At 33.5% G+C, this 16896-nt stretch overlaps 2 protein-coding genes across 4 annotated transcripts; one reads left to right on the forward strand and one right to left on the reverse strand.

Annotated features, from left to right (window-relative positions):
- Nucleotides 1-2488: 2488 nt before the first annotated feature.
- On the reverse strand, nt 2489-3802 carry OLPa (osmotin-like protein, acidic). The gene has a single exon (NM_001249476.2). The coding sequence runs from the start codon at nt 3519-3521 to the stop codon at nt 2847-2849; it is 675 nt and encodes a 224-aa protein (NP_001236405.2). The 5' UTR covers nt 3522-3802; the 3' UTR covers nt 2489-2846.
- Nucleotides 3803-9526: 5724 nt separating this feature from the next.
- On the forward strand, nt 9527-11995 carry HSF-26 (heat stress transcription factor 26). 3 transcript variants are annotated; one of them, XM_041006558.1, is made up of 4 exons: nt 9527-10095; nt 10283-10615; nt 10710-10925; nt 11135-11995. In XM_041006558.1, exons 2-4 carry the CDS (start codon nt 10367-10369, stop codon nt 11237-11239), a joined length of 570 nt encoding a protein of 189 aa, XP_040862492.1. In that variant the 5' UTR covers nt 9527-10095; nt 10283-10366; the 3' UTR covers nt 11240-11995. The 3 variants fall into 3 exon arrangements, with proteins under 3 accessions (XP_040862492.1, XP_006590530.1, XP_014619265.1); XM_006590467.4 differs by having other exon boundaries at nt 9527-10615; XM_014763779.3 differs by lacking the exon at nt 9527-10095 and having other exon boundaries at nt 10367-10615; nt 10710-11995.
- Nucleotides 11996-16896: the final 4901 nt, after the last annotated feature.

Below are 16896 nucleotides of genomic sequence, written 5' to 3' on the forward strand. Positions count from 1 at the left end.
CCTTTGTCACATGCTACTAACAAGACAAGAGGCAAGTGATAACACTCTGAAGGAATTAAAAATAAAATTGTTTATAATTGAAAATGTTATTAATGTACTCTTATATATTGTAGTTTTTTAACGTATTCTCAACACAATTTAAGATAAAAGCGTTCTATTAGATAGTTCATCAAGATCATCATCATGATCACAAATAGTTTATATACGATTAATATATGATTAAATGTTATTAATTATTTCTTATAAATTAAAAAACTTAAATATATATATATATATATATATATATATATATATATATATATATATATATATATATATATATATATATATATATATATATATATATATATATATATATATATATATATATGATACGGATTCAATGAGACATTGAGAGCATGAATATATGGTAGTCAGAAACAACATCGAATTGTAGAGATCTCTCACAAGTTGAGAGAAATCATTTTCCTCTATGAATTCACTTTGATGATACATTACACACAGAACATTAATTAAGCACAACCAAAGTCCGAGTTTATTGATTATCTTCATAAAATGAAGTTCGAACATAAAAACTTGATTAATTTGGTTCGATTATTTTTTTACTGGTTACTGGTACTAGCAGGCATCTGAAGAGGTTCGATTCTTCCAATGTAAAAGTAGTTGTTGGATCATCCTGAGGGTTGTTGCATCGATCCTCCATCGGAATGTTGAACCCTGCACAGTTCAATTGAGGCGGCTATCCGAACGACCTACTTAACTCATTTCCATTTTTTTCATCTATATTAGACTAAACTTCATTAAAATAAATGAATGCTTAGTCCACTTGAAAAAACACGATATTAATATTTTTTTAAAATAAGTATTAAAACTATTTTTTATAATTTAAACTGTTTTATTTTTACTCCATTTTTTAAAATTATTATTGGTTCATTGTTTTCTTCACTTTCCAAAAGTACAAGGGTACGTGGAGCATAGTCAGAACCTACTCGACAAAAGGAAACTCGAATTGAAGCACCGAAATAACTGACGTTATTTTCAGATGTTTTCACAACGTAAACTTTGTATTATTCAAGGACTGTCGTTATTTTCATTTTCATACAATATATACAAGTGATACTGATATTGACAAATTTTCATCATCTAATTATATATTTATTGTTATCTATAATATTTAAAAATTATTATGTAATTTATTTTTTTTACATAATTTTCATGTTTTAATAATTATTACAATAAAAAAATAATTTATATTTTTGGTTTCATATAATATATATATATATATATATACACACACGCACGCAATATATCGTGAAAAAAATTCACTTAAGAAAATAAACAAGCTGGTGGTAAGAAATGCGTCGCTGTACCAAAAATTCAAAGACCGATAATATCACAATAATATAAAGATGGAATATGTTGTTCCGCATGTTAAAAAAATTAATAGTGAACTGTGTTAACATTTTTTTAATTTATTCTTTATTTTTTATCATATCACTTAGTTTTAATTATCATATATTTCTCTCTTTTTATTTTCTTATTTGTCACTTAATTATCTAAAACTAATGTTATAAATTAATTAAATAGGAATAGACTTTCTCTTTAATAATAATATATTTAAAAACGAGTATTTTTTAAGTTGTTATTTGGCCAGATTGGGCAGGTCAAAAGTAACTGTATTGAAAAATAAAATCAATTAGAGTGATGGTGTAATAAACGTCACTAACTATGTGGCTTTTAAAATTATGAGTGTTTGATAAGTTATGTCTTTTTTTTATATAAGTTGGATTGACTAGTTTATAAAATAGTTTGATTAAAATTAAGTTGTTTAATATATGGGTTTATTTTAATATTTTTTTAACTTATTTCTATAAGTTACTCGAACTAATTTAATTATAACTTATAAGATAATAGATTCTTATGTTACTTTATATTTTTCAACTAGATTGTGCGGCCAAAGGGCCATTGATATCATGATTTTTCACTCATATATATTCTCACTAATATTGCATATATATGTCGTATATAAATTTGAGGACCATCACTGTACCAAAAAAATTATTGAGAACCATCAAATAATAAGTTTGGACAAGACAGTGGAATGTAATTTACTTTATTATATAAATATATTTATTTTTATTATTTTATATTTATCAATTAACTAATTTGATAAATAATTTTACCAAACAATTTCTCTTATAAAAAAAATTACCAAATACTTTTAATTCAATATTTGTTTAATAGCTTTATCTTTCAATTATCAAGCTTTCAAATTCAACTATTTTTGCCTAAGTCTGACATGTGGATCGGATATAATAGTGTAATAATGGATGTACATTGGAAAATGGATTTTGTGCAATTCATAAATCAGTGATTGACATGTACATGGAACTCGTATAATAAGTCATAGTCGTTCATATAATGTAATAATTCATAAATCATAACCAGTGCTGGATTGCTACACCCCATTACAGAATGTTTAACGGATGCGCACATAAATCTGACCTTCAAATTAATACTTGATAAGAAAAAATTAACATTAATTTCCTCTTTCGAAATCTAGATCGATCATCCATGGTATCCGATTTTTTTGTAATGAATCATAAATAAAAAACACACTAGGACTCTAATAGAACGTTTGCTTACAGTCACGTGAATTAATTTAACTATGTAAAAGTTTATTAGTTATTTTAGGAGAAAGAGAGCACATCCCGCCAGAGAGATGCGCGCACAAAGCCCCCAAGAACTCTTTTATTTGGTGATAAAATAATAACACACAAACCAAAGTATACAACAATAAGACGAATAGGAATCACGAAATTTAAAAGCAGTTGATGATGAATTAATTAAGGGCAAAACACAAGCCTATAATCAGATCCTCCCATGCAAGTGAACATGCTGCTTGCGTCATCCATAGGGTAACTAAAGGCATCTGGACACCTCTCCTTGAAGAACTTGGAATAATCAGTGGGACCGCAACCCGCAGCACCGGTGCTACAACAGTACTGAGTCGTATTGAAAACCGTGCACGGGTTGTTGCAGCCGCCGGGAACCTGAAGCTGAGTGGGACACTCTCCGATGATGTCGGCGGCGCATTTCACGGAGCTGCAGTTGTAGGTCGGGCTCACCTGCAAGGGAATGTTGAAACCGTCGACGAGGGAGATGTCGTAGAAGTCGAGGTTGTTGTACTGGTTCAACGCGAATTCCACCAACGTGTTCGGAGGTGTACCTGTTTTGTTGCACTCAAGAACACCGTCGCAGTCGCCGGTGAGGCACTTCCCGCGTCCTGCGTTGTCGAAGGTGCAGTTTGTTCGACCCCAGATGCGTCCTCCTGTCGTGCCGTTCGTCACGCTGATGTTCCACGATTCGCCAGGGTTAAGCCTTGAGCCGCCGCCGGGCACGGCGGCGGCCCACACCGTGTAGGTGCAATTGTTTGTGATGTTGAAGTTCGCTGCCTGAGCTACGGCCACGCAGCTTATGGCGATGAAGAGGAAGATGGAGAGGCTTTTCGTGACGGCCATTGTGGCGTTTGTTGAAGAAAAAAATTAAGGGTAAGAAGGTTGAGTTTGTGTGTAGTATTATTTTTATAGGGTTGATTTGGTATTGATCGATATGTTGGGGAAGCAACATGGTTCGTTTTTGACAAATTCATCCGCTGATGTCATATAAATTCTGGACTTGGAGACTAGTCGGGCATTTGAAATCAAAATAACTGAATTTGTAGAAAAATATGTAGATGCTTGGCGAAATAAGTCACGTTAATATATTCAAACGTGCTTCGAGCCGTGATTGTGGAAAGCTTGGTAATTTAAAGAGAATAAGAAAAACGATTTTGCATTGCACCAGATCAGGACTGGCCCCAAGATAAACCAATTAAAGATTAAGATTTAGGCTCATAAAAAATATTTTTTATGAAATAAAAATGCCTTATATTTTGGCAAAAAATATATATGGATATTGAAAAAAAAAACTTATTATATAATTATCTCCTTTAAACTAAAATATTTGTCATTAAAATTTATTTTAAGTTTCCCCGTTGAACCGACCAAAAAAAAAAAACAAACACGATGATTTAAGAAGTAAAAAATAAGTTTGAGTTTTCCTCCCACACTACAATAAATGAATTTGAGAACAATAATCAATCCACTCTATTAATGTTGAAAATCGAAATACGCCCTCTAAAAAGGATGCAAATACGCAAACGTGAAATAGTTCTAGCATCGATAATCATGGCAAACAAATTTCAACACGTAAGAAGTAACTTATCTACGTACGACATACTTATAATATAATAACATAAAATTAAGAGTCTGCAAAAAAAAGGCGTATATACACAAGAAAGTTTGCCCTCTTACATTAAAAAAAAAGTTTGTCCTCTAACATCTGTAAATAAACATCAAAACGTAATTGACGGTACTTCCTCTCTTTTTTATTAGTTGCAATTACCTCTCTCGTTTATTCCCTCTTATTATCGAATACAAAAAGTCACGCTTAACTGAAAATACCCTAATTAATTGGGTGAAAAAATATCAAGAAAATAAAATCTCAATAATTTTAAAGTTAGTTCTTAAAAATAAAAAAAAAATGATTGATAAATTTAATGTCTTTTTACGAAAAAATTTAATGTTATTAATAACTAAATTTTTTAATTCTTTTGTATTTAGAATAAGAACGAGTGATATTTATCTTCAAAGCATATCTTTTCAGTTCTATCTTTTTATGAAATTAATCATCCTACATTAATTTAATAATCTGAAAAATAATAGTCTGAGAATGTACCCTCGCAAGTTGAATTATGGAAACACGAAGCGACATATTTGGGGTCAAATAAACGTTTACACGAAGTCTCATGTTGCTCCTTGTAATTGTAGTAGATATGATATTAACATGTCATTTTCATTCTTAATTAATAAACTAATCAGGATGGACGCGGTAAAATAAATCTCGAAGTCAAAAGTCACATTTGATTTTTTTATAGATCAGCAGAAGGTTGTAAAAAGAATGCTGAATACAGGTACGAAATAAAATAAAATAAAATAAAAACACTCTACCAAAAAAAGAAATAAAATAAAAGTCAATAGCAAAGCATGGCCGAAAGTCTTGAAAAATCTTATTCTTAAATATTCAACATTCTTTCATCCTGATCTTCTAGGTTGGTGAATCTTGAAGTTTCATGGCTTATTTTACTTGCGTGTATACAAGAGATTACAAAAGTCCAATGATTCCTATAGATCCCCCTAAGACATACAGAACCTCCACTAGTGCCACGGAAGAGGCTTGGGTTAAATGATTGAGGGCCATAGTAAAAAACATGGGCCTAGGTAGTGGAGACAATCTAGGCCTATCTTATTGACACTTCGTGTTTGATCTTCACCCCACCTACTTCTGTTTTCTTACATATAAAAATACTTTTGACAGAAACGGTCCATTGTATAAGAAGGTATTGCTTTACAATATACAGCAAAAGTTAATTTCTATTGCGGCTTGTTAAATAGGCATCTCTGTCCAAGGGTTGGTCCAACTGAAACTGAAATCTAAAGCAACTTTTAAGAATTTTTATTTTACTTTAAATGAAAGTTTTATGTTGAGTTTTTTTTTTTTTTGCTAACTATGTAGAATATTTTTTCAACATATGTGATTTTTTTGTTTAAAAAATCTAATAATAAATATTTTTTTAGTGTGTCTAAAGCTTGAGCTTTAGTTGTTTTATCCATAGGTCGATCCTGCTTGGGATACATAACGGAAATTAGTTTCCATTGTGTATATTCAAAGAATGGGTAGAATAAAAATTTCAATAAAAAAAAAAAAAAAGATGGCACTCTATTTGGTGTAGAAGAAGTATGATATGAATGGATAGGAGAGGATGAAAATAGAGTGGAGGGAAACAAGAGAGGTTGTTTAGTAAAGAAATTCAATTAGAGAGAAAAGTGGTAGGGCCTATCTCAAATGATGTGCCACCTTGTTTTTATTTTATTTTCTATTTTTAAAGATTTACACGGGAAACAAAAAAAAAGTTGTTTTCAATGTTTCTCGTACAAATCTTTGAAAACAAGAGACAAATTAAAAATAAGGTATAAATTTTGTAATTAAGTGAAAATAGACAATGAAAGCAAGTAAACATGAGACAAATTGAAAATAAGGTGTAATTTTGACTTAGGACCTAACTCAACCCAAAAAAATGAAACTAAACATCAACCTTGAGGCTATAAATAAGGCAGCCACCACATAGCCCCAATTAAGGTGGGCTAGGGGTGACCTTAATTAAGGTAATTTTTCAATACTATACTTCACACCCAGACTACGGGACTAGAGCATGGCAATACAAGTGGCCTAAACATGATTCTCATAACCGAAAAGCCAAACTGATATTCAATTTTTTTTCCATATAGTCGATTGTATCATTTTTATGGTTTTTACAACACATGTTACACTTTGTATACAATGATAAAATAATATTTTCATATTTAATCTAATTTATCTCCCCTCTTATCCAAACCAAACAACCTCACAATGACATTTTTTTATTTCTCTTAAACTAGAAAACCTAAAATTCTAACATTTTTTTATCCATTTTTGTCTATCTTATTTATGTCCACTCTATTTTTCTTTTTACTTCCATAAAGAGTGTGGAGGTAAGAAGATAAGAAAGGGAATGTGAATATCATGACCCTCATTTGAAAATGAGGCCTAGGCTTACTAACTTTCCATGAATGATAAACTAACTACTTGGAATTTTTTCTTGCACCTACATAACTTCTTTTACAATCAAATAGTATAATAAAAGGACCAAAATACTCTTTAGTTAAAAATCAAATACATCATCACCAATCACCCACATCATCGACGCCTCCTTCCCCTCCCTGTTACGTCACAAGTCCATCCCTCCCCTCCATCGCAATCAACCTGCATGTTTTCATTCTATCGCACATTCCCACTGAGTACTTCCTGTTACGTCACAAGTTCGTCACAACTTTTGTGTATAATGTCACAACTCACGAACCATTTTCTGTAGCCTTTGCTGTTAGAGTTTTATGCTTGGTGTCTAACTCTGCATATGTCACCGACTCATCAAGAACATATTTGAATCAAATTGATTATGTTTTATGCATATGCTAGATAACCTCATGTTCAATATTCGGCATATCATTGTTTCTTTGTTTCCTATAAATTACGTTAAATGAACTAGTAGTTAATTAGTTATCATTTCAGGTGGCACAATCATCTTGATCCGGCTGTAAAGAAGGATGCATGGACAGAGGAGGAGGAACTAAAACTTGCTTACTATTACCAAATATACGGCAGTAAGTGGGCAGAAATTGCTAGGATTCTTCCTTGAAGGTACTTTGTTTGAATGTTAATATACAGGCTTCAAAACGTTCATAGATATTTAAGTATAAAAATGTTTCTAATCATGTTAATATGACTAAATTTTGGTTATAGTTTTTTTTCTTCTGTGTTTGTTTTGAGCCAATTATACTTTTCAATGCACGTTGAACTTGAATCCTGTTCAACATACTTTAGTTTTGTGAAGTCATAAATATTTAATTCCAACTTTACAAAATATCATTCATCTCACTTCTTTTTCACTAGATTTCCCACTGACATTAAGGACTAAAATGTTCTCTTTGTTTTCTGACTCTTCAAATTCTATTTTCTACTAATAATATGGACTAAAGTAACCTACACATTTAAATTCAAGGTCTAAAATAGAAATTAGAAGTATATTCAATATTTATGCATCTTCTCTCTTGTGACTGTATTTGTCCATGTGAGTTCGCCTCTCCTTTGAGAAACAATGTAGGCTACAAAAGTGGAACAATAATATTGAAGATATTGATAAATGTACATGCATTTCTGAGCTAATGACCCATTATAATTTTTTGTATCTTTTGGGTGATCCAGGACTGACAATGCTATAAAAAATCACTGGAACTGCTCGATGAAGAAGAAATTAGATGCATCACCCTTAGGGTGTGACATAGAAGTTGCCTCTTTGGTTGAGCCAGGACTGACAATGTTATAATTTCTTATGTTCAGTTTGTCTTCCTTTGGTTGAAAAAAAACGAGTCCAACAACGATGGAGTTGGACCTATGCTATCGTTTTCTGGCCCTTGCTTTGGGCACATCTTTCGCCGTTAAAGAATCCGATTTTATTTTTTCATTTAACACAATTCTATTTAAGTCAAATAAAATCACTGTAAATGAAAAAAGAATTATGGATATTTTGTTAATATAATTTTTTTCATCAAAGTTTGATTCATATTATTTATGAATTCCCTAAAATAGAATTCATGAAAAACATACTTATTCTTTTTGTCAAGTGTTTTTTCATATAAAAAAAAAGTTAAATAGGATAGTTTTGGAGGATAAAAAATAAGGCACATATTCTCATTAAAAATTGATCTATTTTACTTCTTTGATTTTTTTTACATGTAAATGTTAATATTAAATAACTAATTAATAAAAATCATCACAAGGTTGATTACAAGAATGTATACATGACCAGTATTAAAATTAAAAATGCAATAAAATTGAACAAACATATACTAATACAGATACTATTGGCCACCTACAATAGTATTGGGCAATTTTTTTCAAATCCTTTTTTCATGATTTTTTTTTTCTTATTTGGAAATTTTTGCGTTATGAGTATGATATCTCCTTATCTGTTGTGCTAAAAAATAAAAATAAAAATGTTCTGAATCCAGCTATGTGTATTGTTCCCGGCTTATTGTAAGTATTACAATAAATATTTGATTTATTTGAACACCTACTATAATTTTCGAGTGAGACAAGCACTCATCAAAATTATTTTTTCACGCATAAAAAACTACATGTGTAGTTAAACTAAAATTATATATTTTAAATATTTATTATTAAATTTTATATGAATAAGTTGTTCTTTTCACCTTATTTATTTTTTGACAATCATCTTTAATTTTAATTTTAATCAAAATAGGAATTAATTATTTCACATGACATCAGAAAAAAAATATGAATTCCTTACAATTTATTTTGAGCTACAACAGATAATATTTAATAATCCAATAACTTTTTTTTTTACAAAATCCAGCAACTAATATTTATTAGAGTAATAATACATAAACATTTACTTATTTTAAACACAACACCAATATTTTTTTTTACATTATAAATTTTATAATGCCTATATTTTTTTCTGAGTGTCTCATAAGTCATAACAAAATGGGAGTTTCTATGAAACATTTTTCTATTCATTAAACTATTTAATTTTGTAATTTTCTTTTAGTAATAGTTAACATCATGTGCAGTTCTGCACTGCACTAAAAAAAATGTAGACGATTTGAAACGTAGAGAAAAACACAATGCAGGTGGGGATGGGAGTGCGTGACATGGGCCCCTGTCGTCATAAACATTGGCAACACGTGTTAATCGGTTAAGGCACGATAACATTGGGCAAAATTAAAAAAGAACAGAAGAAAAACAATAACAATATTAACAGTGAGAAACGAACGAAGGGAAGGAAACTAACAAGTCATTCATTTTAATAATTTGGACTCGGTCCTTCAAATTAAGTTTTTGGATGTGAATGGAAAGGAAAAAATATAATTGAGAAGAAAAATTGTAATAAAAATTCATTCATCAGTTAGAATTTTTTTATGGAAATTAATTATTTATTAAATTAATAAATACATTAATTTTATAATAAAAAAATTGAAGGAGAAGGAAGGTTCTGGAAAGCAGTAGTGGATTACCAAACAAACCAACGGTTCAAAGCCATATTCGGATGAAGCAGCGGCTGGATCACAGCTCCTCCAAGTAAACAGTCTCTCTCTCTTCACCTTTCTTCTAGCGCCTTCTTAGTTCTATAATTTCTCTTTCTCTTTCTCTTTCGGGGCCTACCCTTTTTTTTTTTTTTTAATTTCCCTTTCATTATCGAACCCACAAACGCCTCCCTTTTTCCTTTGCTATCCACTCCATGATTTTAGTCTCCTCTCGGAAACTTCTAGAAACAACAACAACCTACAGCTCATTTTTTTTCCGATTCCGATCCTCTTTCTGCTTCTCCGTTCGCTGGGTGCATGCCCTCTCAGTAACCCTATCAGATAGATCAAGGTAACCAAAATAATCATAAATTATCATTCTTCACTTATTAATATTATTTATCTTCTTTTTGGATTGGATAATATTAAGAAGAACCAGCGTTAGCTAAGGATAGATAGGTTCTAGCCTTTCTGTTATCATTTTCGAAAGAATCTGTAGCAGTGTAAGTACCAAATTGAAATGGTTAGATTTTGTTTAGAAAGCAGTTATGAACGAAACTTTGAAGCTTAGAAAAGCGGTTAGGTAGCTAGGTTGAGTTCCAGATCTGGTAGAGAAGTTCATCATGGCGCCGTTACCGGCGGAGCAAACCGGTGAATCAGCGCCGACGGAGTTGCAGAGATCCATTCCGACGCCGTTTCTGACCAAGACGTACCAGCTCGTCGATGATCCCTCCGCGGATGACCTAATTTCCTGGAACGAAGACGGCACCAGCTTCATTGTATGGCGACCCGCGGAATTTGCAAGGGATTTGCTTCCTAAGTACTTCAAACACAACAACTTTTCCAGTTTCGTCCGTCAACTTAACACCTATGTAACCACCGCGCGCCACCTCCTTTTATTTTCTTCGTTTATTTTTTAATATTTTCTCAGATGAATAACCGGTGTTGGTGTGTGTGTGTGTGCAGGGGTTCCGGAAGGTTGTCCCTGACCGTTGGGAATTCGCCAACGACTGTTTCCGGCGAGGCGAGAGAGCTCTTCTTCGCGACATACAGCGCCGGAAATTACTGCCGGTTCCGCCTGCAGCCGCGGCACCGGCAGCAGTCACAGCCAATACGGTGACGGTGGCTGTGGCAGCACCGGCGGTGAGAACTGTGTCTCCAACGACTTCCGGCGACGAACAGGTACTATCTTCGAACTCATCTCCGATTGCTGGGAATAATAATAATAATACAGTACACCGCACCACAAGTTGCACCACTGCGCCCGAGCTGTTAGAAGAGAATGAAAGGCTTAGGAAAGAGAACATACAACTGAGTAACGAGTTGAGTCAATTGAAGGGTTTGTGTAATAACATACTCTCTTTGATGACCAATTATGCTTCTGGTTTTAGCCGCCAGCAGTTAGAATCCTCCACAAGCGCTGTGAGGACCGTGCCGGTGCCGGACGGGAAGGCGCCGCTGGAGCTTTTGCCCGCGAAACATGTTTCATCGGCTGATGACGCCCTGCATGTCGGTGGCGCCGCCGGTGCCGCGGCGTGCGCGACGGGGAACGCGGCGGAAGCAGAGGTTCCGAAGCTGTTTGGGGTTTCGATTGGACTGAAACGATGTAGGACAGAGTGCGAGGCCGAACCAGAAGGAGAAGATCAGAATCAGATGCAAACGCGAGCACAAACACAATCACAATCGTCGCAAGAACCAGATCACGGTTCAGATGTGAAATCTGAACCGCTTGATGGTGATGATTCGGATTATCAGGATCATGACCCTCATTGGTTGGAGCTATAGGGAAATGAAATGATGCTCCTTCTTCTTCTTGATCTCTCTACTAATTTGGTGAAATGACAGTGCGCACTTGCTGCCTGTACTATTAGTGCTGTGACGCTGCCATTGGGCCGGCACGTGACTTGGCCATGTATTTAACTCGCGGTTGGGGTGAAAAGTGCGAAACATTGTACTATAAGGAATTATGTATTCTTCTGATTGCTGGGGGTTAAAGAAAGATTATCATCGCGTCAAAATGGAGTAACTGAAGCAAGGGAAGGACAGACCCCTAAAAGACTCACGTCTCGGTTTTTTATTTCAAGGAACATTTGTTGGATACAGCAAAATGTGTAGATATTTGTGTCTGACATCATTAAATTTTCGAATTTGATTCGTGTATTGTAATGTTTCCATCCTTTGAACCAAGTTTGTTCCTAAGCTTCATAATTGTAGCATGTATGTTCTTTTAATGAAATGAAATTCTAATATTATCTTATCGTGTGTTTTCGTTAATAGAGTATAAAATAACTAATATAAACATGTTACGTATAAGATTTAAATGTCTAATTTTTATGGAGTTTGACTCCTTTAAAGTAATGAATAAGATAAAGAATAGAATTATAACAATTTATTAGAAAATTAGTAGCTCAAACTTTACTATTATTTTTTTTTTTACCAAAAAGCTTTATTAATTCATATTCTCTTAAATATAGTACTTTATTTTTATTCTTCATTCAATGTTTTACAAGTTTAAAATTTAATAAATATAGTAACTTTCATTGTCTTGGATCAGAAAAATTCGAATTTTAAATTGTTTACTGCATACGATTAAGTGTGAATTTCTCGCTAAGGTAAAATCCATTTGTGCAAATTGGTCAATTCAAATTTTGAATAGATGGGCTTTTGTTTTTACTTATTAATTTTGACTGTACCTTTCTGAACCTGTATCTGAGTTTTCAATCCAAAACCTTCCCATGATCATTGGGCCCTTGATGGATTTCTTGCATGTAGATACAATAGCTAGGTCCGGGGAGAAAACAAAAACCTCACTAATGTCCGTCCTGCTAGATGTCAATGGGGTATTGCTAGGAGCACCCAGCAACATTGCTGGTGCACCCAACAATTTTTTATAATTCCCAAAATACTCATCACCGTGTTTTTTCTACAAAAAAGCTGGTTTATTTTGTTTTTGTTTGCATTGTTACTTTCTTTGTTTCTCTGTGGTAGTGCTTATGGTATTTGGAGTTTTGAGAGAGTTTGAGGTGTGGTGAAGTTAGATATCTCTACTTTGATGTGTTATTTTTCGATCAAGGTACATATTTTATAGCTTTTGTGGGTATGGTTTTATTTTTAGGTACGTGAATGTCGGAATACTGTTTCAAAGGCACAAAAGAACTTCTTCCATGAGAGTGTATGAAAGAAGGTTCTTTCACAGTTGTTAATTTCAGCTGCGGAATAAAGTTTTTCCATGCACTCTCGCGGAAGAAGTTCTTCTGCAAGAATGCACGGAAGAAGGGTTCCTCCGCAGTTGTAATATTAATCACGGAAGAAGTTTCTTTCGCAGTTGTTATTTTCAATTGCGGAAGAAGGTTCTTCCGTGAGTTAATTTGTTTTTTGGTTTTTTTAATTTTTAGATTATTTTGTATATGCATATGTTATATTGGTTAATTCTATTTGTAATGTATCTCAAACATAAAATACGTAAGATATTATTATATTAGTTGGTTGAAGTGTTGATTTTTTCGCCTAGGTTTGAGTGTTTTTTGGTGATATGAACTATGTAGTTATAATGTTGAAATTAGGTAATTAAAAGTTGAATTTGTTTTTTGTTAAATTATTGATGTAGATAAAATATTTGTACTAGGTTGTTAAATCTTGAATTAGTCGATATTCATAATTTGAAGTAATTATTTAGTCAATTTATTTAGGTTGTTGTATTGTTCAAATTATTTATTGAATGTTGAATTAGGTGATAATTATAGTTTGAATTAAGATGGACGAAAATCAATGGGCGTATGACAATACGATGTCTGAAGAAGTTGATATGGATTTTGAAGATGACCAACATTGTGGTGTGAATGAAGGACATGTTGATTGTTCAGACACTTTTAATACTTCTCAGGTAATCATGTTGATCAGTTTCAGCCGTTTGGTTTAATGTATGATTTGTGTAAAAATTAATATGTCGGGGTTGCGTTGTAGGTCTTTGTAACCCGAGACGACGTTTTGCAGTGGGCTCGAACGGTTGCTCATGAAAATGATTTTGTTGCAGTAATTATGAGGTCTGATACATATACTTGTAGTAGAGGAAGAACTTCATTTGTGTTAATTGGGTGTGAAAGGAGCGGTCAGTACAAGTGTAGGAAGAAATAATTTGTTAGAAGAGACACAGGCACTAGGAAATGTGGTTGTCCCTTCAAGCTTCGTGGAAAATTAGTGCATGGAGGAGGAGATTGGATGGTGAAGTTGATCTGTGGGATTCACAACCATGAATTGGTGAAGACCTTAGTTGGCCATCCATATGCCGGGAGATTGACAAATGATGAGAAGAATATCATTGCTGATATGACAAAGTCGAATGTGAAACCAAGAAACATCCTGCTAACGTTGAAGGAGCACAACGCCAACAATTGCACCACAATCAAACAAATCTACAATGCAAGAAGTGCATATCGTTCTTCAATCAAAGGAGATGACACTGAAATGCAACACCTAATGAGGCCTCTTGAATGTGATCAATGCATTCATTGGCATAGATTGAAGGATGAAGTTGTGATGCGTGATTTGTTTTCGTGTCACCCAGATGCAGTTAAGTTATGTAATGCGTGTCATCTTGTTTTTTTGATAGACAATACCTACAAAACAAATAGGTACAAACTCCCATTGCTTGACTTAGTGGGGGTGACACCAACAGGAATGACTTTTTCTGCTGGGTTTGCATACCTGAAAGGTGATCGTGTGAACAATATTGTATGGGCATTGGAACGGTTTTGAGGCCTATTTTCAAGAAACGATCGCCTCCCTGTTGTTATTGTCACAAACAGAGATCTAGTCCTCATGAATGCACTGAAAATTGTGTTTCCGGAGTGTACAAACTTGTTGTGCAGGTTTCACATAGACAAGAATGTGAAGGCAAGGTGCAAATCTCTAATTGGTCAAAAAAATGCCTAGGAGTACATAATGGATAGCTGGGGTACTCTGGTAGATTGTCCTTCGGAACAACAGTTCCTTGAGCGCCTTCAAAAGTTTCAAGTAGCGTGTTCCCCGTGGCCAATGTTCGTTGACTATGTATGTAAGATATGGATTGTCCCACGCAAGAAAAAATTTATCACGGCCTGGACAAATAAGATGATGCACTTAGGCAACATAACAACAAATAGGTATTTAAATGTTTTATTATTTTAGTCAAGTTTTTTTAATGATTGTTAGAAACATGATTGTTATTAATTTGTCTTGTCTGTTGTGTGTTTTAAATGTAGGGTTGAATATGCTCATTGGACTCTGAAAAGGGTATTACAGAATATCTTTGGAGACCTCTATAGTGTTTGGGATGCCATGAAGAACATGATCACGCTGCAACACACTCAAATTAAAACATCATTTGAAACAAGTATGCATGTCGTTGGACATGTATATAAAAAAACCTTATACAAGAGGCTACTGGGAATGGTTTCAAGGTACGCTTCAAATGAAATTGCGTATGAGTTTGAGCGTGTACGCTATTTCGAAAACAATCTGTCTTCTTGTGGTTCTGTCTTGAGAACCACGCTAGGTCTTCCTTGTGCATGTGAGCTACAAAGGTATGATGGTGGCAACATCCTACTCGATGCAGTTCATATGTACTGGAGGAGACTTAGTTTTTCAGACCAGGGGTTATGTGAGGCCGAAGTCAGCATCAAGGAAGAGATGGATAGAATATATAAAAGATTTGAGAAACTTTATGTCTGTGGCAAGGTTACTTTGAAGAATAAACTTTGAGAATTTGCGTATCCCGATGAAAACTCTATGTGTCCTCCTCTGTCAAAGGTTAACACCAAAGGTGCACTAAAGAAACTGATGAAAAGAAGCCAAAGATCGACAAAGTGTGAGCTGTCATATTGGGAGTATGTTGATGCTTATCATTCAGTTCAAAACAGCAACACTTCAATCAGACGTACTACATCATCTTCTGAACCACCGAAGCCAGCAAGGATGATCTCGATGTAGGATCAATTTGTGCCATTTATACAGGGTTTCATTGAGGACGTTGTGTATGTGAAAGTGGATGGTAACTGTGGATACCGGTCAGTTGCCGCTTAGTTAGATATGGGAGAAAAATATTGGGCAGTGATGCGCAACGAATTGATTAAAGAACTTGGCAAATGGTCGCAAGACTACATAAAGCTCTTTGGTGGCATAGAGAGATTTGGACAGTTGAGGTTGTCCCTACATGTGGACTGGTTATCCAAGGTATGTTGTTTATGCTTTTTTTTATATAAATAATGTTTACATGACTGACACATGTATGTTTTTGTGATTTAGGTTAGTGTGGACAAGTGGGTGGATATAACGGAGATATGATATGTCATTGCATCAAGATATAATGTAATCCTTGTATCGTTGTCACAACAACAAAGTTTCACATTTTTCCTCTCAGAAGTCAACCACTGTCCGATTCTTCTGTGCACCACATGATATGCGTCGGTCATGTGTTTGAAAATCATGATGTGACCACAGTTGCACTTTAAACCCTATAAATAATTGTTGTGTGATCCGAGCATTAGAATTATAATTTTAACTCAATTCCAATTTTTATTAAATTGGAATTGCTATTATGCTCATATGTTTCATTTATATTTCTAATCTTGTGTTAGATTCTTATTGCTTAAAAGTACCAAAATTTAAGCATGGTATTACTTGGTCTCTGAACAAGAGCATTAAAATGAGAGAATTTCCAATGAGTTTTATTTAAATGATCTCAAAGACAGACCATTTCTCTGAATACATAACAGACTCACAATATAAAGACAAAGGCTATGCTTCTAAATACATAACAGACTCACATTACAGAGGTCAAGCCTCTAAATATTGAACAGACTCACAAAGTAAAGACAAAGGTCTGACCTCTAAATATATCGTGTCTATCATCACTTTGAAGGGCTTCTTATTGACTTAAGTATTGGAGTGTTTTTGCTAGTATTTATCATTTTTCATGATATCTAAGTTGTATCATAACTTTAAAGAACTAACTAATAATTCAATTTGTCATTTCTCATATACATATGAACTTTGTAATACCAAATAAATAAATAAAACTAACTAATAATATGAATAAAATGATGGTTTAGGGATAATTTTTAAAATAAAAAAGCAATACACAATAAAACATGTTGTTGCAGAAGAAGGTTCTTCC

Source organism: Glycine max, chromosome 11, assembly GCF_000004515.6.
Source record: "Glycine max cultivar Williams 82 chromosome 11, Glycine_max_v4.0, whole genome shotgun sequence".
Classification (NCBI taxonomy): domain Eukaryota; kingdom Viridiplantae; phylum Streptophyta; class Magnoliopsida; order Fabales; family Fabaceae; genus Glycine; species Glycine max.

What these genes read in the sequence shown, in the direction of transcription:
- OLPa (NM_001249476.2), bottom strand. Translation starts at nt 3,521, where the DNA reads ATGGCCGTCACGAAAAGCCTCTCCATCTTCCTCTTCATCGCCATAAGC.
- HSF-26 (XM_014763779.3), top strand. Translation starts at nt 10,367, where the DNA reads ATGGCGCCGTTACCGGCGGAGCAAACCGGTGAATCAGCGCCGACGGAG. An exon ending in TCCGTCAACTTAACACCTAT is followed by an intron (nt 10,616 to 10,709) that starts GTAACCACCGCG and finishes GTGTGTGTGCAG; the next exon opens with GGGTTCCGGAAGGTTGTCCC.